General features: G+C 47.3%; 1 protein-coding gene across 1 annotated transcript in view; it reads right to left on the reverse strand.

Moving 5' to 3' along the window:
- Positions 1-2,784: 2,784 nt before the first annotated feature.
- Positions 2,785-25,959, reverse strand: part of rc3h1a (ring finger and CCCH-type domains 1a) — a 94,023-nt gene continuing 70,848 nt past the window's right edge. Inside the window, 10 exon segments of the mRNA XM_055642035.1 lie at positions 2,785-7,186; positions 9,103-9,215; positions 12,046-12,201; positions 12,685-12,829; positions 15,403-15,499; positions 16,448-16,670; positions 19,248-19,403; positions 20,604-20,777; positions 23,039-23,442; positions 25,026-25,246. Of these exon segments, the coding sequence (XP_055498010.1) occupies positions 7,045-7,186; positions 9,103-9,215; positions 12,046-12,201; positions 12,685-12,829; positions 15,403-15,499; positions 16,448-16,670; positions 19,248-19,403; positions 20,604-20,777; positions 23,039-23,442; positions 25,026-25,246 (1,831 nt within the window). The 3' untranslated portion in view covers positions 2,785-7,044.

Consider the following 25,959-nt stretch of genomic DNA (forward strand, 5'->3'; position numbering starts at 1 on the left):
TTGATCTTCCAATCCACCTCATTGCACCCCATACACTTTGTTATCTGCACGTTCTCTAGCTGCAACACTATTCTGCAGTTTATTTTCTCTTTTGCACCACTTAAGTACTTATTAATAGTATGGTATGCCTGGATAACAAGCAAAACAAAGTTTCTCACGGTTTCTTGGCAATAATAAACCATGACCAACACTAGCCAATATTTCAGGCCTGGTGCAGTGTGTGGGATCTCACAGTGTCTTTGCCACATTGTGGGCCACTTCAGAAAGTTTGGGTAACAAAGTGTGTGTTCAACCTGATGAACTCGAATGGACAGGATTTCTCATTCAACATATGAGGGGCATGGAGCAAACCATAGCAGGTGCTGGAAACACCCAACAGGACAGGCAACATCCACAAAGAGTGAAACAGAGTTAATACCAGATTAAGGAACCTTCATCAGAACTGGGAAAGTAAGACGAGTGCAGATATTTGAAAACTGAAAAGAGGAAATGCTGGAGACACTCAGCAGGTCAGGCGTTATCCGTGGAGAGAAAAGGTTTTAGTTGGAAGCCCCTTCATCAGAACTGGGAAAATGAGAAAGCAAGTTAGTGTGAAGTTGTAGAGGGGGAAGGATGGCTAGAATAAAGGGAATATCTTTAAAAATGAGACCGATGTGGCTAATGTGATTGTACTGTTTACAGGGCCATCTGGTTGGCATCTTAAATGTTACCTGCCTCAACCACCTCCTCTGGCAGCTTGTTTCATACACACACCAGGTCCCTTTGTGTAAAAAAAGTTACCCCTCAGGTTCCCATTAAATCTTTCCCCCCTCAACTTAAAGCCATGTCCTCTGATCCTTAGGAGGGCCATGGCCAGGACAGGGATACAGATACAGCAGATAATGTCAATGCTCTACCTTCAGTCCAATGCTCCCCAGGCCAAGCAGGTTCTGGTTCTGGTGGCTCTGCGAGTCGGTTGCCTCGCCTGCAGCGGGTTCGTTGTTTCAACTTTTTTTGTTCTTTTTAGTATGTCCAAAAGTATGTTTTAGTCTTTCCCTGTCTGTGTTTTGTGGGGGGGGAATAGGGGGAAAGCATTTTCAGGCACATACCTCGATGGAGATGCGACTTTCTTTCTAGTCGCATCTTCGCCCTCCCCTCCTCGCGGCCTTTCCCGGAGTCGGGTTCAGAGCTTCAGCGGCAGCGCAGCAGGGACTTTAACATCGCGGACCCCCTTGCCGGTGGTCGCTGGAGAAACACTACGACCGTTGGCCCGCGGCCTACAACATCTTGGAGTCGCGGTCTGTGGAGCTTCTGGCGGCAGGCGTGGAGCGGATCTTTCATCGTGGAGCAGACGATCCCTCACCAGGGCTCGCCGGAGAAGAGCTCCGACCGCCGGCCTGCGGCCTACAACATCTGGAAGCCGCGGTCTCCGGTAAGGAGGTGACTGATTTAGGAGCTCTAGGCCGCGGGGTGTGCTCCACCTGTCCCGACGTCGGCATTCCGACCAGAGGGCTTGAACATCGGGATGTCCGTAGGGGTGACTACGGAGGGTCAGGGCCCCTACCACGGGTGAACAAGGGAGGAGGAGGAGGACTGTGAACTGTATTGCCTTCCATCACAGTGAATAATGCTGTAGTGGATGTCGGTGTTGCATTATGTCCTTTAATTGTAACGCTGCATGGTAAATTACATTTTACTGCACGTTATGGTGCATGTGACAAATAAATTTGAACTTAAACATGAACTCAGATCAATCACTGTGGTTGCAGTGGCGTGGGACATCTTCAGCCAAAGGATGTTTGAGTGCTCAGCTTCCCCCAGCCACATTGGCCAGTCAGTGCCACAGACGGGAGGGGAGAGCATGCAGAAGGTCCCAGATTTCCCAGTGTGTACCCGAGATATTGCTGTGCTCCCAGATACAGAGGGACCTGAGGTCCAAATGCGTCCTTCACAAATGGCCAGCCTGCAGATCATAGTAACTCAGAAAGCAAACAGAGCGTTATAGTTGATTGCTGGGAATTGAATACAAAAGTAGGGAAGTGATGCCTCGGCCATACAGGACGCTGGTCGGGCCACATCTGGAGCACCACGTACAGGTACAATATTGTTTTTTTAAAAGGGATGTTAGAAGCAGTTCAGGAGTTGGACTGGACCAGATGGCTAATCTTATGAGGAAAGGTTGGACACTCAAGGCTTTCATCCACAAGAGCAAAGAGTGATGGAAACGCAGGTAGTCACAAGGAACAAGGAGAGGATGTTTATTCTTATAGGAGAATCTGGAACAAAGGGGCCACAGTCTACAACTAGTCACATGTTTAAGATTCTTTCTCTGAGGATTGAGTCTTTGTGACCTTAAAGGGCAATGGAAGCAAAATCTTTGAACATTTTAAGGCAGTGGTGGATAGACCTTCGATAAGCAAGTGGGTGAAAGGTTACCAGTGCTAGGAAGGTGGAGCCATGGTTAAAGTCAGATCAGTGATTTTATTGTCTGAGCAGACACGATGGGCCAATTGGCCTCCTCCTGGGTGTTCATGGGTTAGGAGATTGTCACACCATCAAAACTCATCCTCAGCCAGATTGCAACAGGAATTGCCTCCCATTTAGCCCTGGATGTGGGCTGGAGGGTATGCAAAAGGAAGAGGCCTTGGTAGAGAGGGTCTGCCTTAACAAGAATGCTGTGAGGAATGCTCACAGGCCAGAGGGGAGGGCTGCTGTGGGTTGGAAGAGCTAAGAGTGGGAGAGAAGGGTCACGGGAATGGAGAAACATCAATAAATAGCACCAAGGACACAAGTCGCAATTCAAAGTTTTGTTTTCTTTTTAAACAATTTATTGAAGTCCTTGTGAACTTCTCTCGATGCACGAACTGCATTTGCTTTCTGAAAAGCAGAACAATCTCATGTACAGTTTTTTTTTTAACCGATTCCCTTCCCCCAGTACTGAAGCGGAATATTATTGTACTATACAAAGGCAAAAAACAATGTTCACACAGTGAATTCATTACAAAGGAAAAAGCTACATTCCACATTGGAGAAAGATATTCTAAAACATTCCATACTGGAGTATATCAAACAAAATTTTCAGGAAATTTATTTTTTTTTACCTTAATTTAAGAAAACTAAACAAGTTGATGTATGAGAAGGCAAAATTCTCTCCGTGAGGATCGGCATCAGGTGGTGTCTGGGTTTGTTCTTCTCGTAACCAAGGTTCAAGCCTTAGAGCATCGATGGCACACTCTCTCTAAGGGGCCTCCGGCAACACCAACGTACCACAGACAGCGTCAGTATCCAGCGTGTGCTAATGGGGGGTGGCCTGGCCATGGATTGCAGGCAGGGCAGTGGTCCCACTCATGGCTTCCTCCTCCTGGGGTGGACACAAGGCAGGCGCGAGGATTGGCAGGGAGAGATAGGGTTAGGAGTTGGGATGGAAGCAGAGGAAGGGACTGAGGTTGAGAGGAGGGAAGGAAGAAGATGGGAGGGTGCACTGGTAGTGTGGGAGGAGAGTCGGAGGGGAGGAAGGGAGGGAAATAGGATACGAGTAAGAGGCAAGGGGACGAATGCAGGCTAAGGAGTGAGAATACTTATGAGAGGAGGGAGGTAGGGAGTGAGAGTTGTGGAAAGGTTGCAAAAATGAGCTAACTATTCAGTCCACTGTCCTGTCCAGTGACTGGGTCGAACTGGAACTGTACTGGTATAAATGAATAGTTTGGTGCAACAGTATTTAAGAATGTTTGAATGTTATTTTTTGGCATTAAACTGCCAAAAGAGTTGGGCTTGTGGGAGCAATGAGGTTGAGGTATAATCAGCCGAGGTACAGGACGTGGCAGCGGGTTGAGGGGAGGGTGGAAGAGGGAGAGAGAGGGGGCTGGCAGCAGGAGGGTGTTTTGAAACATCCTGGGCCTGAACAGCTGTTGCCGACAGTGTGTTCAGTACAGATGTGTGGGACTGCTGTGGCTGGTCCCAGCTGTAGACATAGGTGTGGGAGGGCCAAGGTCTGGGGCCCTGAGCACAGACCGGTGCGGGCTGGCTCTAGAGCTGGTGCAGTGAAAGGTCCCTTCACCCCGTCTCCTCCCGACATCTGCTGTGATAACGCCCTCGACAGCCCGGGTACCCAAGAGTGGAAGCATGAGTGTGGGTGCTGTGCCCGCCAGCAGCTCGTGGCCATCTCCAGAGTCTGAGTGAGGAATAATCATTTCCATCCCCTACTGGAGAAAACAACTTCACAGAAGTCATTGCAACAAGATCAAGGGTTGGGGGACTGTGGAGAGTGAAGCGGTTGCTGTGTGAGGGCGAGAGCGTCAGTGTAACTGGGCGCTGCATGGACAAACTGGTGGCATGCAGTGACCCACTGGCACAGTACAGCACCACAAGGCAATGCGCCAGACACTGTGCCCACTCACGTTGGTGCCGGAGAACCGCTGGCCCATTAACCGACTGAATATCAGTGCTTAGCATAGGCGTGGGCTTGATGGAAAAACAATCTAAAAAGTACCATATTTATGATTACATAGCTGAGAAAATAGCAAGAAATACTACTTCAACAGGCAGCACTTTGCTGCAGAAGTCATTCAACTTAAAATAGCCCAGAAAAGTGGTAAAACTCCCCGACAGCCGTTCCTCGACAGGCCTTTCCGTGCAGTGGGCTACAACAGATCCACAACTTCAATAGTTTGGCCACTTACACCGGCTCCCAGTGAGGGAGGGGGAGTGGGGGGGGCAAAACATATGCCAGAAATCTGACCTGGAATGGGGAGATTTTAAAGCAGGGATGTTTTTTTGTGGAAGGGATTGTTGACATCATGCCTGGTGTGTCAAGGTCAGACCCGGATGTGGAGGGTGGGGAAGGAATAAATCCCCAAAGGAAGGTCCTTAGACAAGGAGCGGCATCCTTCGCTTGGGCTGAGAAGATCTCACTTAGCTTCCCAGGCGCTTGGGGATCATTTTGTGAACACTGTACCATCAATGTTTGAGGAAAATATTGACTTGTTGACTTAACCTCCTTTGACAGCACAGACTCCAGCTGTGGTCCAAGGGGTATTAACCTGTGAGAAAAGTACTGACCAAGGCCAATTCCACTGAATTGGGTGAATTCCAGTGGGTGAGGGATAGGGGAAACAAATCTGTTGGGTTCACTTCTCTTTGCCCAGTCCTTAGATGTAAGAGGATTCAGTGGCCTCCCCACCCCTTCCCATCACCGCACACAGTTCAGATGACAGCAGTGCTTGAGATGACGGCCCAAGTTTAGTTGGAACCAACAGTGTAAGGCTGCTGTGATCAGCACTGTCCAACAGTAAAACAGGAGTTAACTAATAGAGCCAACACAGCCGGGTCTGAAATAAAACAGGCTGGATTTTTGAAACACATTTTGAAAAAAGTTTCAGCTTTCGCAGCCTTGAGGAAATTTGCAGTACAGCACACAACGATCAGTTTAAAACTTGTCATAAGGATCTTTTTCTTTAAAAACAAACTGCATAAAGCTCAAAATTGTAAGCTGAACTCTGCAATGAAGAACCCTCCCAGCCAACATTCGTAAAGCTCAAGATTCAATGTGAAAAGCAGCATGGAGGCTGGTCACCTTGGTAGGAAAGGTGTGGAGCAGGGAGGACATGCCAACACTTGCTATGTTCTACAGGAGTGCTGATGCAACGGGCAATTGGGATCCTTTAATCAGACCCACACAAGCAGGGCCTGAGATCCACAAACCTTTACACCGAACCAGCCCTGGAGAACATTTCTAATACCCATTCTAATTGTGCTGCAGACATGATGAGAGAGCCCTGAAACTGCTGCGGTATGGGATTCCTGCACCTCCCGCACTCATTTCTGGATCTAGTTTATTTGAAGATTTATACTGGATAAATGACTGATAATTGAGAATATTGTTCCTGTTAGCCTGCAGCTAAGTGATGGCCCAGTCTCATACCACCTTCACGGGTCAGCACGGAGAAACTGAAAGGTCACCCACCGCATCATGGGATTCGCCTGTAAACAACCCTTCGCTGTACCCGAGACCTCTGATTTGCCCTCCCACCCTGAACCTCTTCCACCCAACCCATCATGATGGGACACCACTGCCAAAATGGTTCCAGTCCCTCAACCTGCTCATGCACTGGGAATTGTTGCTGAGGCCCCCACAACCAATCCTCCCCCCACTGAAGCCAAACACCTCGGTTGGTGCTCCCCTGTCCAGGCACTCCGGCTTATTTCCTTCGGTGCAGAGAACTATGGCCCAAATCTCTCCCATATCAGGAGATCTGCCTGGCCTCCTTTACAGAATCAATCCACTCCCATGTTGATATTCTGATCCAACTTCCCAATGTGGGATGCCTGGATGAACCTATCTCAGTGGGACCAGCAGGCATGATCTCTCAGTTTCTCCGCGACCATTTGAATGAGCACACACTTGGGAAATTATCTAAAGGGAGGCAGTATCTTCAATAAAGGTAATTTTCAGAAAGCATTAACCCTTTCCTGTTAGGCTGCTCTTGGGTTAGTTAATTTCCACCCTGTGGAAAGTACAGTGACAATATTTAAGAATGTTACTTTTCCACTTGCCAAAGGCATTCTCACTTTTTTCCCTCCCCACTGTGGAGTCTGGGCCTTCTGAGGAAGGTCGCTTGAAGAAAGATGTCAGAGCTTCTTTCTATCAGAAAGTAACAGCTTTTGATTAAACGTGTTAGTGGAAGTATTTGCTCCTCACTGCAGTGGAACTAAAAAGGTTCCATTTGTGACGTTGACCTTCGTCACATCATCTCAGAATCCCATGGGAATGTGACTTCAATAACTTGCGCTGTTGCAGGCACAGTTCTGAAGTTGGGGTACATAAGGTGAGATTACTTCACTAAGATTAACCAGGTAATCATAAGGATATGTCTCATGCCTTGCGAGCCAAGGCATGCATGCTAATAAAATAAAAAGTTCACACATACACACAACAACAACAAAAAAACTCAATGCTACTTTGACGCATTGCATCTAGATGAGTGACATGTCAAGTCCATTGGTTGCAGTGCTGTATATTTTTCTTTAAACGAGCTGTTAGGTGGACTTGTTGTTGTCTTTGCTCTTTTAAAGGCCGTTCTGCTGGCTGTCGCAGTGGTCCCCTGCTCCCTCTGCGTCCAGGGCCAAGGTGAGCGCGGCGGCTTTGCTGGTCAGTGTGCTGACGGCGCTGTCTGTAGTGAAGCCCGAGGCCCCGATCTTGCATCCCTCACTTTGCAACAAGAACAGAGAAGATCTTCAGGATCTTGAACACAGATAGGTTGTGATCTGGGATATAAAAACCTTCCTAGTCTAAACCTTCAGCTCCTACTGCTCTCTCCCTTTATTGGGAAGTGGAGGCAGGACATTTATGTGTCTGGTATCAGGTGTGGCGATGAGCGTAGAAATAACATTACCTTAAAACTGGCCAGAGTCTCTCACAGATCTACACCGTACCCCTTCACTAGCCCAGGATGCATTCTTCAAATTTACATGCAGGTACCAGCAAGTAAAGGCAGATGAGTTTGAAGAAGCTAAAAATGACCAGTGACAACTCTGTAGCTGAACTAAGAACACTTTGGGATCACAGCTCCAGTAGAATGGAAACACAGAACAAAGGGCAGGAGAAGCCATTCAGCCCGTTGCCCATTTCTAAATAATCTGGGCTGATCCTGTACCTCTTATACCTTTAAAGTTAAATACCTTTGACCTTTAAAAATACCTTTAAAGTTACCACCACACTCTCCCCATACCTTTGGATGCCTTTCAGATCAAGAGATCTCCCACTCCTTCAACATATTCAGCAACTATTAGCAAGTTTAGTAATGGAACATGTGTAGTGTTAACACTGTCCATTCAAGAAACACAAGGTACTTAGCTATTGTGAGAGGTTGAGCAGGCTAGGTTTCTATTCCTTGGAACGCAGGAGGATGAGGGGTGATCTTATAGAGGTGTACAAAATCATGTGTGGAATACATCGGATAAACACAGAGGCTTTAACCCATAGGGGAAGCGAGAACCAGAGGGCAGAGATTTGTGAGGGGAGAAAGATTTAATAGGAACCCCCAAGGTAACCTTTTCATACAAAGGGTTGTGGATTTATGGAACAGGCTTCCGGAGGAGGTAGTTGAGGCAGGTACTATCGCAACATTTAAGAATCCTTCGACAGTTACATGGATAGGATAGGTTTAGAGAGATATGGAGCAAACGCAGGCAGGTGGAACTAGTGTAGATGGGGCATGCTTGGGCAAGTTTGGCCGAAGGGCCTGTCACCACGCTGTATGAGTCTAAAATGCTGTGAAAAACCGTGGACTGAACACGACCAATCCTAAGCAAATCACACCTCACGGCAAATTGACTTGATGAGGAGATTAGCTGCACCCTAACCCAGCCACGGTCAAACCCAAAGGCTGGGCAGGGGTCTGGCTGTCGTCACTGGGTGCAGTGGACAAGGACTGGGTCTGGGGTGTGTGTGTGCAATACTCCAGGACCACCCTCAGAGCAAAGGCACTGAATCTGCAGCTGCCACCCAAACGCAGGAGTATTTAACAACTCAAGCAGGAAATGCAGTGGGGTTCTCTGGGGGTGCGGGGCTGTTGGTGGTTACTGTAAACTGCCTGTACGAGGCAGATCGCCTCCCTACAGACGGCGATGGTGAAAGCCTGCATTTAATGCCTAAGAATCTAGCTTTCAAACACATTTCCAGAGGAAAAATAGCAGGCATGTTAAATGGACCAGAATGGGACAGAGGCTATCACACTGAGATTTTATACTTTGGAGATGCAACGCGGAAACAGGCACTTCGGCCCATCGAGTCCACACCGACCCAGCGATCACCCCGTATGCTAATCTACACAGATATACCAGGGACAATTTTACAATTTACCAAACGCAATTAACCTACAAACCTCTATGTCTTTGGAATGTGGGAGGAAACCGGAGCACCCGGAGAAAACCCATGCAATCACAGAGAGAACGTACAGATAGCACACTCCGTACAGATAGCACACAGAATCAGGATCGAACCCGGTCTCTGGCGCTGTAAGGCAGCAACTCTACTGTTGTGCCAATGTGTGATGTCTGACACTAAATAATGATTAAATGGTTACAATTGATGAAGGTGTGGTGAGCACCATCCGAGTCAGTTACCTGAGGGAAGGCTGTAGGTCCTCTGGGGGCTTGTGTTGTTGCTCAGGCTGCCCGTTCTCTGCCTGATGGCTTGATGCCAGTTTATACTGCATTTCCAATGAGGGCCGACTCTCCTGCGCAAAAAATACAAAATAATTGGCTGGGGTAGATAACACGATGATGCTACAGTTCTCTGGCCACTGCCCAGTTGAGGCGAGGAGGACTACCACTGATCTTATACAGCAGGCTGCACAAAAGCACGTAACCAGTTACAATGTGGAAAAAAGGACACAAAGCGCTGGAGTAAAGGCCCTGTCCCATTTTCCCGAGTTACTCACGAACTCTCCTGAGTTTTCCCCTTTATTCGAATTCGGAGAATTACGGGAATAGCTCGTAGGTACTCGGGGCTATTTTCTTTTAAACTCATGGACATTTTTCAAAGTTGAAAATACTTCCCGACTTACCTGATGCCCCGAGTTCCTACGGCTGGCATTACGAGCCGCTATGAAACATCTGCGGACTCCTACGGCCTCCCACGAGCTCGCTACCAACATTCCACGAGTTTGAATCAATGGGAAAACTCGGGAGAGTTTGTGAGTAACTCGGCAAAGTGGGACAGGGCCTTAACTCTGATGCCATCTACAAATTTGTCAAAGATACCATTGTTGGCCGAATGGCAGCTGATGATGAATCATTGTACAAGAGGGAGCCAAAACACCTGGGTGCATGGTCCATCAACAACCTCACACTCAGCATCAACTCCTTCTGGGAAATAATAGTTGACTTCAGAATGGGGAAGTCGGGACAACATGGGGCCAGTTTTCATTTGTAGGTTCGTGGTAGAGGGTTAGCAGCTTCAAATTCCTGCATCCTCCATTTCATGTCCCGACTAACAAACTCAAGTATACTGTAGAAACAAGGAACAGCAGATGTTGGTTTACAAAAGAAGATAAAATTGCTGGAATAATTCAGGGGGTCAGGCAGCATCTCTGCTGAACATGAACAGGCGATATTTCGAGTTGTCGGGACCAGGCAAAGAGGGTCAGTCTTTCCTCAGACTGAAAAAGTGTCCTGACCCGAAACGTCACCTATTCACATTCTCTAGAGATGCTGCCTAATCCGCTGAATCACTGCACCCCTTTGTGTCCTTTTGCAGTTCCTTGTTTCTAATGTGGAAAATACAGCAGAAACACATGGGCATCACTGGATATTTCTGGGCCACAAGGAAGAGGTCTCCACAGTTCTCCAGAGATCCAGGGATCTGAGCCTCCGCTAGGGTGCTCAGTGGCACCTGAATACAATCAACTGGATGAAGTGAAGTGAAGTACATGTCCCGAGACCCAATCCTCTTCTGTGGTAGGAGTCTGCACAGTTCTGCACGAATAGGCCATTTGGTCCCTTCATACAATTCTGCCTTCCAGTACCAATACAGCTGATTCTCTACCATGTTCCCATCTCTCCTTTCTCTCATCATCCAAAAATCCATCTTTGCTCTGAATATACTCAAGTCTCACTGCCCTGAGGAGTTGAAAAAAAATCCCCAATATACAGAGTAAAGGATTTTCTCCACAGCTCAGGCTCGAAATGGTCATCGATAAGTCCTGCCCGGGCCACAGCAGGTTTCCATCCCCGACAACAGCCCATCCCTTGGATAGTTCACAGCAGAAATGTGGCCACAAACTGGGTTCCCTGCAGCCCCGCAGTTGGCAGCAAATCCGTCTCACTGGTGTCCCAAACACCTGGCTGTGGCTACAGGATGTATGTGAGCTGCACAGAACCTGTACACCCTCGCATTCTCTCATCCCCAGGTAACTGCCTGATGGTTTTCATCCCATCAGCCTTTCTCGCACTTTAATAAGCCTCTCTTTACTAATTCCCAACCCGGTTGCTTCTGCATTCCGATGGAGAGCATTATTGAGACTTGTTTTGCAGCTGTTTATACGTTCAGTTGCTTTTTGTCATTTTCAGCATATCATTAGCAACATTTCTGCTTTGCACTGTAGCCTTGGCTGTAAATAACTGTGCATAGTTCCCTGAAGGTGGAATCTCATGTAGATAGGGTGGTAAAGAAAGCTTTTGGTGTGCTGGCCTTTATAAATCAGAGCATTGAGTATAGAAGTTGGGATGTAATGTTAAAATTGTACAAGGCATTGGTGAGGCCAATTCTGGAGTATGGTGTACAATTTTGGTCGCCTAATTATAGGAAGGATGTCAACAAAATAGAGAGAGTACAGAGGAGATTTACTAGAATGTTGCCTGGGTTTCAGCAACTAAGTTACGGAGAAAGGTTGAACAAGTTAGGTCTTTATTCTTTGGAGCGCAGAAGGTTGGGGGGGGGGGGGGGGGGGGGGACTTGATAGAGGTCTTTAAAATGATGAGAGGGATAGACAAAGTTGACGTGGATAAGCTTTTCCCATTGAGAGTAGGGAAGATTCAATCAAGAGGACATGACTTGAGAATTAAGGGACTGAAGTTTAGGGTCTTTGGGATGAGTCACTTACCGTCTCCAGCTCGTGCTTCCTCTTGCCAATCTTTACTCAGAGAGTGGTAGCTGTGTGGAATGAGCTTCCAGTGGAAGTGGTGGAGGCAGGATCGATTTTATCATTAAAAAATAAATTGTGTAGGTATATGGACAGGAAAGGTCTGAGTGTAGGTAGATGGGACTTGGGGAAAATAAATGTTCGGCACGGACTTGAAGGGCCGAGATGGCCTGTTTCTGTGCTGGAATTGTTATATGGTTATAGTTTTAAACTTCCCTTCACCCGAGCCCTGACCCCATGGATTATCTGAATGTGCAGAAATCAAGTACATCTGAGCTTGAGACCACCAGACATTTGGAGCTGGCAAGTCAACAAATGTGAAACGGACAAAATGTAGACACGAGGACTGAGCACGATCAAATTGAGTGGAGGAGAAGTCTGAATGGTTCCCTCCGTTTCCTGGTCTTTGGGATGATTCACTTACCGTCTCCAGCTCGTGCTTCCTCTTGCCAATCTCCCTCTCCACCTGGTGCAGCTCCATGCTCAGCTGCTCGCTGGACATGCGGCTTGGCCACGAGCTGTGCTGTTGTGGGCCCAGACCGGCCACCTCCCGCTGGCCCAGCACTGGGCTACTGGCGGCCTGTAGAACGGAACAAGCGGCAGGTCAGCTCCTGATCCCTCTGCTTCCCGGCTGCCCAGCTCTGGCCTTTGTGAAACCCCAAGCTCATTCAAAGCCCTGCTGCCCAGACACGCCCACCATCTCGCCCACTCTATGGTTACATTGACCTGCCAGCAGCTGCCCAACCACCAACACCTCTGACCCTACCCTGGCCACGCACTCCCACCCTATAACCAGCTCTGGTCTCATTAACTCCTCCCCAACTCCTTAACTCTCCCGTCGTTCCCATTCTGTTGACCACTCCTCAAGCTATCCACCTCGGGCACTTTCCTCTCACGTCACCCACCCCAGCCCTTGCCCCAGGCTACAACTCCTGTCCCTCCAGGTTTACATTCCTCCAACTGGTGTGCTGTTGTCTTCCTCTCCAACACCCTTTGACTAACGAGTTCCCCTCCCCTTTAGTTTCAAGCATGGACATTGAAGCAGACTGGAACATTCGGATACCTCGATTCCACGGAGCTGGTTCTGCTGGCTGATCTGCTGGTTGACTTGTTGCAGCTCCATTCGCAGTTGGTCCCTGTCTGTTGGAGGTGTGTGGGGTACAGGGTGCTTGCCGTGGGCGCTCATTTCCTGCATGTTCAGCCTCTCTCTGTGTGGCACAAACAGCACTCATTAAACAACCAGGGGATATTTCCAAAATACTTCCCATCCTCCCCCAGTGCAGCGTCTCAGTGGGCAATCATCCTTCTCCAGTGGGGACGGGGTGCGTCAGTCCCTGGGGCAATGGGGCGAGACTGCACTTGCGTCGAGGTGGTGGGGGTTGAGCGCTGCCCATCGCTAAGGAGATGACGCGATGTGCTGCCATGGCCGTGGAGGTGGAGGGGAGCATTTCCCGTTGCCAGGGCAATGGAGGCAGAGCGCTACCCGTTGCCGGAGCAGTGGAGGCAGAGCACTGCCCGTTGTTGGGGCAACAGTGAGGAGTGCTGCCCATGGTCTGGTGTTGGCGGGGAGCACCACCTGTTGCTGGGGCGATCGCGAGGGGCTCTGCGAGTGTTGCCAGGGTCGTGTGCAGACTGTTCTTTGTGCTGGTCTTAACAAGGCCCACGTCGTCTCCGACATGCACACAGCAATAGTAATTCCTTCACAAAGGAGCTTATCCAACTACTACTGGGAGCGTACTGTAGGTGTGGGCGCAGGTCAGGCAGCTCCACTGGTCTATGCCACTCACTCACCAGCCTCTCAGGTGTTTTACTTTCAATCCTGTCCGTTACTGGGACCTTTCCAACTCTTTTTAAATTGATGTGTCGGATACACACTTCATTCAGTGCCTGTCCCTAAATACGCTTCAGAAATTGGCCGTGAGCTGCAAGTGTGAATAGCTACAGTCCATCTGATAAAGGGAGAGAATTCCAGGATGGGCATAGAAACAAGAGGGAAAAGGTGATATTTGTCAGGAGAGCATGTGTGTGAAAGGGGAACTGGCAGGTAGTGGGGTTCCCATGCCCCATGTCCTTTTTAGTGCTAGAGCTAGTGGGTTGGATGGCACTGGGCAAGAGGCCGGTGAGCTTTATAGACAATAGGTGCAGGAATAGGCCATTCGGCCCTTCGAGCCAGCACTACCATTCAATGTGATCATGGCTGATCATCCCCAATCAGTATCCCGTTCCTGCCTTCTCCCCATATCCCATGACTCCGCTAACTTTAAGAACACTATCTAGCTCTCTCTTGAAAGTAACCAGAGAACCAGCCTCCACCTCCCTCTGAGGCAGAGAATTCCACAACTCTCTGTGTGACAAGAGACTTACAACTCTGTGTTTCCTCATCTCCGTTCTAAATGGCTTACTCCTAAACTGTGTCCCCTGGTTCTGGACTCCCCCAACATTGGGAACATGTTTCCTGCCTCTAGCATGTCCAAACCCTTAGTAATCTTATATGTTTCAATAAGATGCCTTCTCATCCTTCTACATTCCAGAGTATACAAGCCCAGCCGCTCCATTCTCTCAGTATATGACAGTCCCGCCATCCCGAGAATTAACCTTGCAAACTTACACTGCACTCCCTCAATAGCAAGAATGTCCTTCCTCAAATTAGGGGACCAAAACTGCACACAATACTCCAGGTGTATTCTCACTAAGGCCCTATACAACTGCTGAAGTACCGCTTTGCTCCTATACTCAACTCCTCTAGTTAAGAAGGCCAACATGCCATTCGCTTTCTTCACTGCCTGCTGTACCTGTATTCTTACTTTCATTGACTGATGAGCAAGGAATCTCAGATCCCGTTGTACTTCCCCTTTTCCCAACTTGACACCATTTAGATAATAATCTGCCTTCCTGTTTTTTTGCTACCAAAGTGGATAATCTCACATTTATCCACATTAAACTGCATCTGCCATGCATCTGCCCACTCACCCAACCTATCCAAGTCACCCTGCATTCTCATATCATCCTTCTCACAGTTCACACTTCCACCCAGCTTTGTGTCATTTACAAATTTGGTAATGTTACTTTGAATCCCTTCATCTAAATCATTGATGTATATTATAAATAGCTGCGGTCCCAGCACCGAGCCTTGCGGTACCCTACTAGTCATTGCCTGCCATTCTGAAAGGAACCCGTTAATCCCTACTCATTGTTTCCTGTCTGCCAACCAATTTTCTATCCATGTCAGCACTCTACCCCTTATACCATGTGTCCTAATTTTGCCCACTAATCTATAGATGGTGTACACTACAGCCACACTGCAGAGGCGGTGGAGAGAGCAAAGGTTTAGGGTGCTCGATGGGGTGCCGATTGGCAGGTTGCATTGTCCTACAATGTGCTGAGGTTCCTGTGTATTGCCGGAGCTACACTTACCCAGGTAAGTGGAGAATACTTAATTTGAGCTAGGGTGAGGTTATTAATTCATTATTAATCAAATAAAATGACTTTGTTAATTCTGGTATTAATGGATATGGGCCAAAGGCAGGCAGGTGGAGTTAGGTCACATATCAGTCACAACCTCATTGAATATCAACACTGGTTTGAGGTTAAGCTATCTCCTGCTGCTCCTTTCTCTTCCAACACTTATTCAACTTACTCATAAATGCATTTACCATCTCTCATCACAAGGTTTCTAGTTCTACGCGCCGTGAGTGAAGTGAGTGGGGCAGTTAGTGTTCTGCACTGGGCTGTCTGGTAAGGTGGGTAGTAGTGTGGTGTGCAAGTGGTTCAAACTCTCTACCTGTCAATGAAATGTCCCTGAGTATGTAAGGTCTGGTGAGAAGAGTACGAAGCTGCCGCGTTTGTCCAGTTGTTGTGGTTGCCATACGGATTGTAATCTGCAGAGGGAAAGAAAAGCACGATCAGAGCAGTATATGGTTTCAGTTTTAGTTTCACCTGCAGCTGGGGTGGTGAGGAGGGTTGATACTGTTCCCCAGGGTGGACGTGAGCTTCCATCACCACACCCCGCTCTCACCGCTGCCAGACCCGCTGCTTCACAATACACCAGATAGTTCACTCGCAGCTTTCTGACCCACTGCAGGCAGGGCTGCCCTCAGAGGAGGCTTGAGAACCACAAAGTTCCTTGCGCCTGTCAGATTTCTGCTGATCTGTAAATTCACCGCTGGCTGCCCTGTGCCTGTAGCCCTTCAGGAAATCTTTGAGTGAGTTGCTCAATTCTAATTTAAAAATTGTTACTACTTAGCACGGTAGCATCATTCAACAAAGAGAATATACAAACTCCGTGCAGAGAGCATCCGTAAACCCTGAGTCTCTGGTGTTGTAAGGCAGTAACTCTTCCGCTACACCACTGTGCTGCCTTAGTGGCATACTTGTGCATACTTGGCCAGTAGAATGCACAAGCTAAGCAATCACCGCCTTTTTGTTCCTAAGCTCTACACCGACAGACTCGCTTGTTTTGGACTCCAGAAGCAGGCTATAGTAATTGCACCAACACCCTGCTAGCATCAGACAGCTGTAAGAGGGTACAAACATTCAGGAGTACTATCAGGTAGCGGAACAACCAAGAGTTACCGCCCTTTACTCATTGCAACACTCAGGAGGGAGTGACTATCCTGTAATCACCAGAATATTGCGTTCAAGAAGGAACTGCAGATGCTGGAAGATCGAAGGTACACAAAAATGCTGGAGAAACTCAGCGGGGGCAGCAGCATTTATGGAGCGAAGGAAATAGGCGACGTTTCGGGCCGAAACCCTTCTTCAGACCAGAATATTGCGTTAGGTTGCTAACAGTAGTTATAGCCTTGCTTGCCCAAGAGCTGCATTACCTGTGACACTGATGGGCTTGGGGGCGATGGTTTGTGAAGCCATAGCTTGCACTGGCCCTGTTGTCTGATAGCTGGTTTTGGAAGTGCGGGAAATGGCACCAAACTTCGAAACAGTTGGCAACTCCCCAAAGGGTATGATGGGGTCCTCCTCTTTGTTTTCAGATGCTCTCCTCTGAATGTCGAGGTTCATTAGCTGCTCCCGCAGGCCTTTATTGTCAACGTTCTGTTGAAGAGAGCAGTTCATGTGTAATTGACTAGAAAGCACACCAACAAGCCCAATAATTAGAAAAAAACGCCAAGCCATTTGGTGCCTCAGCCATGCCCATGACACCTGGTTTCCTTTCCCTTGCTTCCAACGTGGCCCACTACATTTGGGTTGCGGGAGGATGGGTGAAATACCAATCTCAGAGCATCAGTCAGTAGCATTTGATTCTTTGTGCTTTATCTCATATATACAGGCACTAGGTCTGGGTTTCACCAGAAGTAAAAATGGTAGCATCCTTCAAGACAATGTGAATGATGTCACATTGTTATTCAAATCCTGGCACTGCCTCTGTCATTACACACAAGCTGAACCATTCCAAGCCTGAAGTGAATTATGTGCAAATCAATATAACTTGTTTGGGATGGAAAGGGGACATTTTATCTCAGAACATAGACTGACCAAGTGTTCAGGATTCCAAAGATTACAACACACGTATCTCATGTTCTCTTACCATTTATACACTGTATACACAGTTCTAAGAACAACAGTACAAACTCTAGTTTGACTGTCAATGATTCACCGTGCTAGTAGGCATGTGAAGAAAACCCAGCAGAGTCAACACCCGTCCCACCAACATGGTCCTATCTCTGCCCTTTGCAGCGTCCTTGGGTTTAATGCTTGATAAATATTTACCTCGCTGGGAAATGGGCTTTGCTGTTAGTCACCACTGCCTTTCACCATTTGGGTTTTGACTGCGGTATATCTCATGGATGTCTTCTCTCTCTCTCTCTCTTCTCTCTTTTGACCCATGTTGTGTAATGGTTCTACACAATATGACTGGTGCTTACATAGGCAAATGGAACTTAAATATCCGATGATAATACCAAATCACATAATTCTTGTAAATGAATGCAGCTCGACTAGATCTAGAGTTGTCTCTTCCTGGGTGTGTTTAATAATAGCGTCGTGGGAATTTTACTCAATATCTAACCAATGCTGTTCCTGCTCTGGATTCATTTGATGGGACAGTGTTCAAGGAACTTTATTGTATTTCCAACCCACATTTTCTTCTCCCTGGGAATATGTGATGGCATGGATGGAGTTTTTAATTTGTTTTTAACCCCTGTTTGGGCAATGGGAGTGGTTGATGGCATTTTGAGATTTACGTTCTATCCAGTCTTCATGGGAAAGATGTGATGGCACTGGAGACATTGCAGAGATTCACCAGGATGACATCTGGGATGGAGTATTTAATTTTGATGAGAGACAAAATAGTCTGCACTTTCCCCTTGGAGAAGAGGAGGCAGAGAAAGGGACCGGAGAGATGCACAAAATTATGAGGCAGAGAGAGAGTTAAGAATCTCTGTCCCTACTTTGCAGATGTGTCTGAGACAAAAGGACATACGGTTAAGGCGAGGAGTAAGAGGTTTAAAGGGGATCTGGGGAAGAATCGCTCTCCAGGTGTGGTTATAAACTGGAACATATCGCCTGAGAAGGATGGTGGAGGCAGGTACTTCACATTTATGAAGCATATGAATGGGTTTTTAAATCACCATGGAATAGAAGACTACAGACAAATGCTGGTAAGTGACAATAGTATAGATAGGTACTTGATATAATAATAATAATAATTTTATTTATAGAGCACTTTAAAAACAAACATAGCTGCAACAAAGTGCTGTACATCACTAATCATTGACAAAAAAGTTAATACACACCAAAAATAACAATCAAACGAAATAGTAGGAAAAGACATGTAAAATAAAAGAAACATCAAAAAACACACACAAACAAACAGAAGCAAAGCCTCAGGCATGGTCAAAAGCCAGGGAGTACAAATGCGTTTTAACACTGGATTTGAAGATGGACAGTGAGGGGGCCTGTCTGATGTGCAACGGCAGGGTGTTCCAGAGTGCCGGAGCAGCAACAGAGAAGGCTCTATCCCCTCTGAGCCTCCGAGCCTCCGACTAGACCTCGGTACCTCCAGGAGCAGCTGACCAGCTGATATAATGATATTATGAAGAGCACCACCAGGTTTATTTAAGAGCTCCTGCCTTGGATTGTATTTGATGGGTTTGAGAAGATGGAATTTTATACTTTTCAATCTGTGTTGTTCCTGACATGAGTGTGTTGGTGGGACATTGTGGAAAGCTTCATTCTAATTTTCTACTTTATGCTGTATCCAAACACCAACACTGAGCTACAGTAAACATTGACGTATAACCTCCTCAATGAGCACAATTTTCCACAGAGTCAACAAAACAATAGAATGTTTTGTGGTGTTAAGTAGGCAGTGTCATTTTTTCCCCCTGGGCTCCTAGCTTGCAGGCACCTCACCAAAGTAGTCAACATTCATGTATGGACCTGGACTACAAGTATCACATCAGAATTTACTCTCAGAACCTCTGGTGGGGTGTCTTTCGTTCGTCCAGAGATGCTGATGTACTCAGGTTGCTCTGGCCCTATTCTGGTCAATTCCTTAGTTAGAACAAGTCAGATTTGTAGAGCTCAGTTACTTCCCACCTACGTCAACTCAGCCAGAAATTCTCATAATAAATTAAGAGCAGTCACTTACACTGCCCAAGAAAGCCTTACCGCCATCTCCATGCCACTGGAAGTCATAACGTCTTTGGGCTGTGCATCTTTGCTGCCAATGTAAGAACTAATTGTGTCACAAGACCAGGGCGAGTACTGAGCAGTGTAATCATGGTCCTTGTACTTCTTCACTGGTTTCAGGTCCTCATCGGAATACTAAACATGTAACGGTACAACAGTTAAGACATATCGAATCTGAAACCCATAGCTGCTAAAACTTTGATGTTTAATAACAAATCCTGTGTAAAGTTGAAGATAGACACAAAATGCTGGAGTAGGGTCAGGCAACCCTAATGCTGGAGTGGGTCAGGCAACATTTATGAAGAAAAGGAAAAGGTGACGTTTTGAGTTGAGACCCTTCTTCAGGCTGAGAGTCAGTGCTCACAGTTCAATTGTGCACTCTCAAAGCGAGAGGAATTGTGCAATGCATAACAAAAACTGATAATTCTACTTGATGCAGCACAAATTATTTATTGGACTGTGAATAGCTCTCAACAGGGTGGTGAAGGTGTTTGGCATGTACACTTTAATCGGTCGGTCACTGAATACAGGGGTTGGGGCTGTATGTGACAACGTACAAGCCATTGGTAAGACCACATTTGAAGTATTCTGGTTGCCCAGCTTTTGGAAGAATGTGATTAAGGTGGAAAAGATGCAGAGAAGATTTACAAGGATATTACTGGGACTGGATGGCTTGAAGTATAAGGAGAGGTTGGAGAGGCTGGGGCTGTTTTCACTGGAGCGTGGGTTGACCTTATAGAGGAATATAAAATCATGAGCGTTGCAGGTAAGATGGATGGTGACAGTTTTTTTCCCCCAGGGCAGATGAGTCTAAAACCAGAGGGCATAGGTTTAAAGTGAGAGGAGAAAGTTTTAAAAGGAACCTGAGGGGCAACCTTTTCACACAACACAGAGGATGGTGGCATTTGGAATGAGCTGCCAGCGGAAGCCATAGAGATGGGTACAATTACAGTATTTAAAAGACATTTAATCAGGTACATGGATTGGACAGGTTTAGAGGGATAAACTCAGGTAGACATTTTCATCAGCAAGGACAAGTTGGGCCGAAGGAACTATTTCTGTGCTGTACAACTCTACGCTTTTCCAGGGCTGGGTTCAGTTTTGTGACCTTTGGATGGGATGATTAACCATGTCATTGATCAGGGGAAAACCGATAACTGTGAGGATGTCGCTGTTTTAAGTTTAACAGTGTATCTTTGGAGCTTTCCCCACATAAACACAGTCCTAAGGGTGAGGCCCCAGGGTCTGACTTGGCCTGGCAGAAACTGTTGTTTACTCCCAGACTCTGGGGCAGCACAGCCTTGAACAGAAGAGAAAACCAAACATTGCAAGTACCTCCGGGGAAACATCAACAAAGGAAGATGGCATCACTGCATTGGGGGGGAATGGAGGTGGCGAGATGGTTTTGCGCTCCTCGAGCTGAGCCATGAGCTCTTTCCTTCGCCGATGCAGGTAATCCAAGCTTGGTTGGGGCTGAGGTTGGTGCTGGGGTACCCTGCTGTGAGGATCCTGTAACAAAAGAGGACAATCAGCAATGCTCACCTATTGCAGTTAAAATGTAGATCTAGCTGGCAGGTGACAAGATGGATGCGCTTGGCTGGATGCTCATAAGCAGAATGACACAAGCGGGAAAGCAGTCAGACGAGAAGCAGGTGGATTTCAGTATCGTTTGCAGCAGTATTAGTGCAGGTCTGTATGTAATGAACACGGGATCAGAAAACAGAAGAATCCTGTGCTGAGTTAGCTGATCTTGGTTGGGTTCACGGTGGAAGGGCCGCTCAGCATTACACACCTGCAGCCCCAGGGACTAACACTGGAAAATACAAGTGCTCCACTTCCACGAGGTCTGTGCTGACACGGAGACTGACATTTGGTGAAGTTGTTGGGCAGCTCACTATAATATAGAAGAGGAGTGGAAAATGCTGCAAACACCAGCCAATCCCTCGGCCCATCTCCCTCATTTTACTTGGATCCCTATTAGAGCCAACACCTTGGTCACTGCCTCTACTCCCCTTGGTTCTTTACTGGAGCTAATCCCTAGGTCCGTCTCCTCTATTTCCCTTGGCTCTCGATTAGTGCTCACACCTTGGTAATCTACTGCATTTTCCTTGCTCTTCATTAAGGTAATCTCTTGGAGTTCCTTCTTCACTTCCCTTGCTCTTTCCCATGGCTGTTTTCAAGTATGTATCCATTTTCTCTCATAAAAGCTATTAGGCATTCTGCTCCCCCCCTTCTCCCCCCATATTCTTCAGTCACTGAGCAAGAGAAATTGAACTACCTCCTGAGACATCTCCCCAATCTAAAAACCATCAGATCATCTCATACCCATTCTGCCAAACACACCCTTCCATACAATGTGCATTGTCATATTGACATGGCACCTTATCAAATCAAAAGCTTTAAAATCTTCAAATTCCCCAAATCCATTGCATAAATGTACTTCATTATTTTCTCAAAAACTGACTGACACCATGCCCAAGTCTTTCTGGGCGATCTTGTCCACTACATTTGCACCACTTTGGAGCATAGCTGACCGACTGTTCACGTTTCCACCCTCATGGATGGGCGGACTTCCATCAAGGGATGTTGGAAGACTGCCTTCGTTCTGGCCATTCCAGGCAGCTGCATCACGGCTGAGTGATTTCTCCAAGAGAGTACTCTTGTCTCCCCCCTCCCCCACATTTCATCTTCATTAGTGACAATTCAATCTGATTGGTTCACTTCTTCCTTCTGTAGTCATCCATTCTCACATCCTACATCTTGAGGGCAAGGCAACAAAGTCTTCATTTTCCATCCCTCCACAGCTTCATGAGATTCTCTTCTGCCATCATTAATTTCCTCACATTGACACATGGAATTGCAGATGTGGGCTTACAAAAATAGACACAAAGTGCTGGGATAACTCAGCGGTTCAGGCAGCATATCTGAAAAACATGTAGGGGTGATATTTCGGGTTGGGACCCTTCTTCCGACTGAAGGAGGGTCCCAACCCGAAACATCATCTATCCATGTTCTCCAGACTGCTATCTGACCCGCTGAGTTACACCATCACTTGTGACTTTATGTCTTTTTAAAATTAATTTCTTCACTGTTGTTCACTATTCTTTTGTACCCTCACATATCTCGTGACCAGGCCAGCAAAGTATACAGTGCGACCTTGAAGGTAGGAGATTCCTGGGCTAGTTCAGAATTAGGAAGAGGAATAGCAGCCCAAAGAATGATTCTTGGGCTAGTCCAGATTATGGCAGAGTGGTTCTTGGCCTTGCCTGGAATAGGAGACTGGGATACCAGGATGGAAAGTATTTACTGAGATGGTCCAGAATTGGAGCTGGACAGGTAGGACTACGGAATACTTGGATGCAATGTGATTGCTGTGCTGATCACCTATCCAGGGAGAACTAGACCTTGTATTCATGCCACTCTGTTTCAAAGCTGTAAACGGATCAGGAATACTGCCTTATCTGCGAGTAACCCTGTGCTCCAAATAGGTCTATGTCTGCGGCACTTGAATGGAATCATTATCCCTTCCTTGTTTGGGTGGAATTCAGATGAAAAGAAAATAGTATTATTTCTGCAGTGTGCATGATAACATTAGAATGAGCCTTTACACAGCGACTGGTTGCAGATGATTTCTGATGACGAATCAGTCCCCACAGGTTTCACCCAGTCATTTCTGACGCCTCCGAACGGGCAGAGAGCGGCAGAAATACCATACAGACTGCTCAGGACACAAGGTAGTAGCGGTTTCAAATCCTGCCAATGGGACCTACCCTGTATGCAGGTCTGATGTGGCTGGGATGAGAGGTCATGTTATAGTAGCTTTCAGGAGCATAGCGTTCCCTGGGCTCTGCAATGCAGTTGGTCACTGCAGATGGCACGTCGACTGGTATCGGGCTGTTGCGAATGTCATCCCTCGGGTAAGACTGCGGAGGGTGGTAGATCCGCCGCCCATCGTAATGGGGCGGGTACATTCCTGAAACTGGTTGTGCCAGCGGGTACTGCTGAGGGCTGGAGTACTGAGAACTTCCCATCCTCTCCTGAATGTAGGATGGGTAGTGGTCCTGGTACTGGAGACTGGAAGGAGGCAGTGGGGGCTCTGGTACATTGCCAGGCCGTCTGTAATGTGGTAGGTAGGGTGCCACAGATCCGGAGGAGTGGTGAGAGTAGTAAAGGTCTGGAAAAGAAAAACATCAAATTGAGAATGTTTGCAACTTCCATGGATACTCTCAAAAACAACGAAGATATAAACACGTGAATTAGAAGAATGGATCATTCGGTCTTTCAAACCTGCCTCACTGATGCTCTAAACACCAACATTACATTCCTCACTACCCACTGCAGCTTTTCATCTTTTGCTTATCAGGAATCTACCCACTTCTCATTAGTGAACTTTCAAAGACTTTGCTTTCCCCTCCCTCGCGTTATGGGTGCTCCAAATGCACAAAACACACAGAGAGAAAAAATATCACTCCTCTGCAGCTGGCTAATGTTTAGAGTGCTCCATCTCTAGGCAGCATGGCCTCCCTCATTGTATTCAAGAAGGATTTTAGATATGAAGACTATCAAGGGAGATAGGGTCAGCGCAGGCAAGTGATGTAGAGGTTGAAGATCAGGCACGATCTTTGTAAATGGTGGACAGCTTTGAGGGGCCGAGTGGCCTCCAATTGCTGCATTGAAGATTCAAAATGCTGCAAATACACCTCAAACAGCAGTTAAAAAAAAAAAGGGAGATGACAAGCTGGATAGAGGTTGTTCATCGTCAGAATAAACAGGTCGTTCTGGTGGAGCGACCCCTTTCCTTCCAGACACTGTGAGACTTCTCACTGAACTCTCCGCTTGGAATGATGAGCTGCTGCACCACCTGGTGGTCACAGTCTGCAACAGGAGAGAGCAACAAGGCTCACACTGAGAATTCGGGAAAGTGCTGGAGCAGAAGAAATCTTAAACTGTCCACCTGCTATATCTTTAAAACTAAGGTCCTTCCACCTCCAGTCCCCAAAATATCAAACCAGTCACTTTTTGCCATCGGTCAGGCCTATCCTGTGCCCTGAATCCACTGATCTTGTAGTTGGAATTTTTGGGCATCTTTACTTTAGACATATAACGTGGAAACAGGCCCTTCGGCCCACCGAGTCTGTGCCAACCAGCTATCATCTCGTACAAGAGCACCATCCTACACACGAGGGACAATTTACATGCTAATTAACCTACAAACCTGGATGTCTTTAGAGTGTAGGATCAAACCCAGGACTCTGGCGCTGCAAGGCAGCAATTCTACTGCTGCGCCACAATGCTGTCCTAATCTTTAATCACCCTAATATCATCCTTTTCCCACATATGCTCCTCACAATGTGGCCAGGTTCAGCTGCTCTTCTGCACACTGGTATAGAGACAGACCCTTGTTGTACTAGGAGACACACAAGACTGCAGATGCTGGAACTTTGAGCAAGAAGCAAGAAGCTCAATGTGTCAGGCAGCATCTGGGAAGGAGTGGACATGTGACCTTTCGGGTTGGGACCCTTCTCCAGATGGGGTCCGAAGAATTTGTCTGAGGAAGGGTCCCGACCTGCAACGTGCTTGTCCATTCCCACCCCAGAAGGGAACTTTGCGTTTTGCTCGTCTGTGGTTTGACTGCTGCACTCCTCGACACTTGGAGAGCTTGTTTCCCGCCTACCACCCTCCCATCGTCCTTCTTCCACTCCGCAAGCTCCACAGATCTGTCTTCTATGGGAGCAGGTCGCACAACTCTTTGCTTACTTGGCGGATACTGTGGTGGCTCGTAGGAAGCAGCAGAACTCCTCGGGTCCTGGTAGTACACGTCCGGCTGCTGGCCAGGGGAGTACATTTGTGATCCCCGCGGTACCATCTGGATCTGTTTGGAGACTGGCATAGGTGGCATCTCAGCACTTATTCGCGGTGGCACAGAGAGGGCACTGATTGGCACCGCACCAAGGGAGTTCTTCTGTGGCAACTCTATCCTGCTGAGATACAGGGAGAGAAAAAGATTAGCTTGGTGCAATTTGGGGAGAGCCATGGACATCGGAGAAGAAAAAGAGGAGAAGGACAGGAGTAGCTATCTACTTTATTGAGCCTGGATACTGAGGCTGAGTACCCCTGTGTGAGGTTTGATCAATCAACCCTGGTTATTTACACACCTTGGAATTAGGTTTTGGCAGAGAGAATCTGTTCACAGGCAGGACATCTCGTTCGAAGGATGGGGTCACTGTAGTTTATTTCAGACATGGGGATTGTTAGCACTGGAACAAAGGGAACATCTGTGGACCTACCACAAACCACTGTCGTTGGGGAGAGCTGTGGGGGCAAGGCGGGGGCTGGGGTAGTTGGAGGACGATGACCTACAATTGGGATTGTTGTTGCACTGGGGGTGGAAGGATTGACCAAAGTTACCCTGGTCTCTTGGTGCAGGTCTTGGAGGGGTTTTTAAAAAAAAATCTTGGGTTGCCTGATGTTGGCAAGAACCAAGCAGTGTTGCCCAACACTAGCTGAAAAGGGAAACATCTGCAAATTCAGAAAATCTTAATAGGTTACAACCAGTGAAGTACTGCTGAAGTGCAGTCATCAAAGTAATGGAGGGGAAACTGCTTAGTGCAAGGGAAATCCACCAGATAATACTAGCTGATGAATATTTTCATGAGGACTCTGGAGATAATTCCCCTGCTCTTCTCATTGA

The sequence above is a fragment of the Leucoraja erinacea genome, chromosome 10 (assembly GCF_028641065.1).
Source record: "Leucoraja erinacea ecotype New England chromosome 10, Leri_hhj_1, whole genome shotgun sequence".
NCBI classification, from domain to species: domain Eukaryota; kingdom Metazoa; phylum Chordata; class Chondrichthyes; order Rajiformes; family Rajidae; genus Leucoraja; species Leucoraja erinaceus.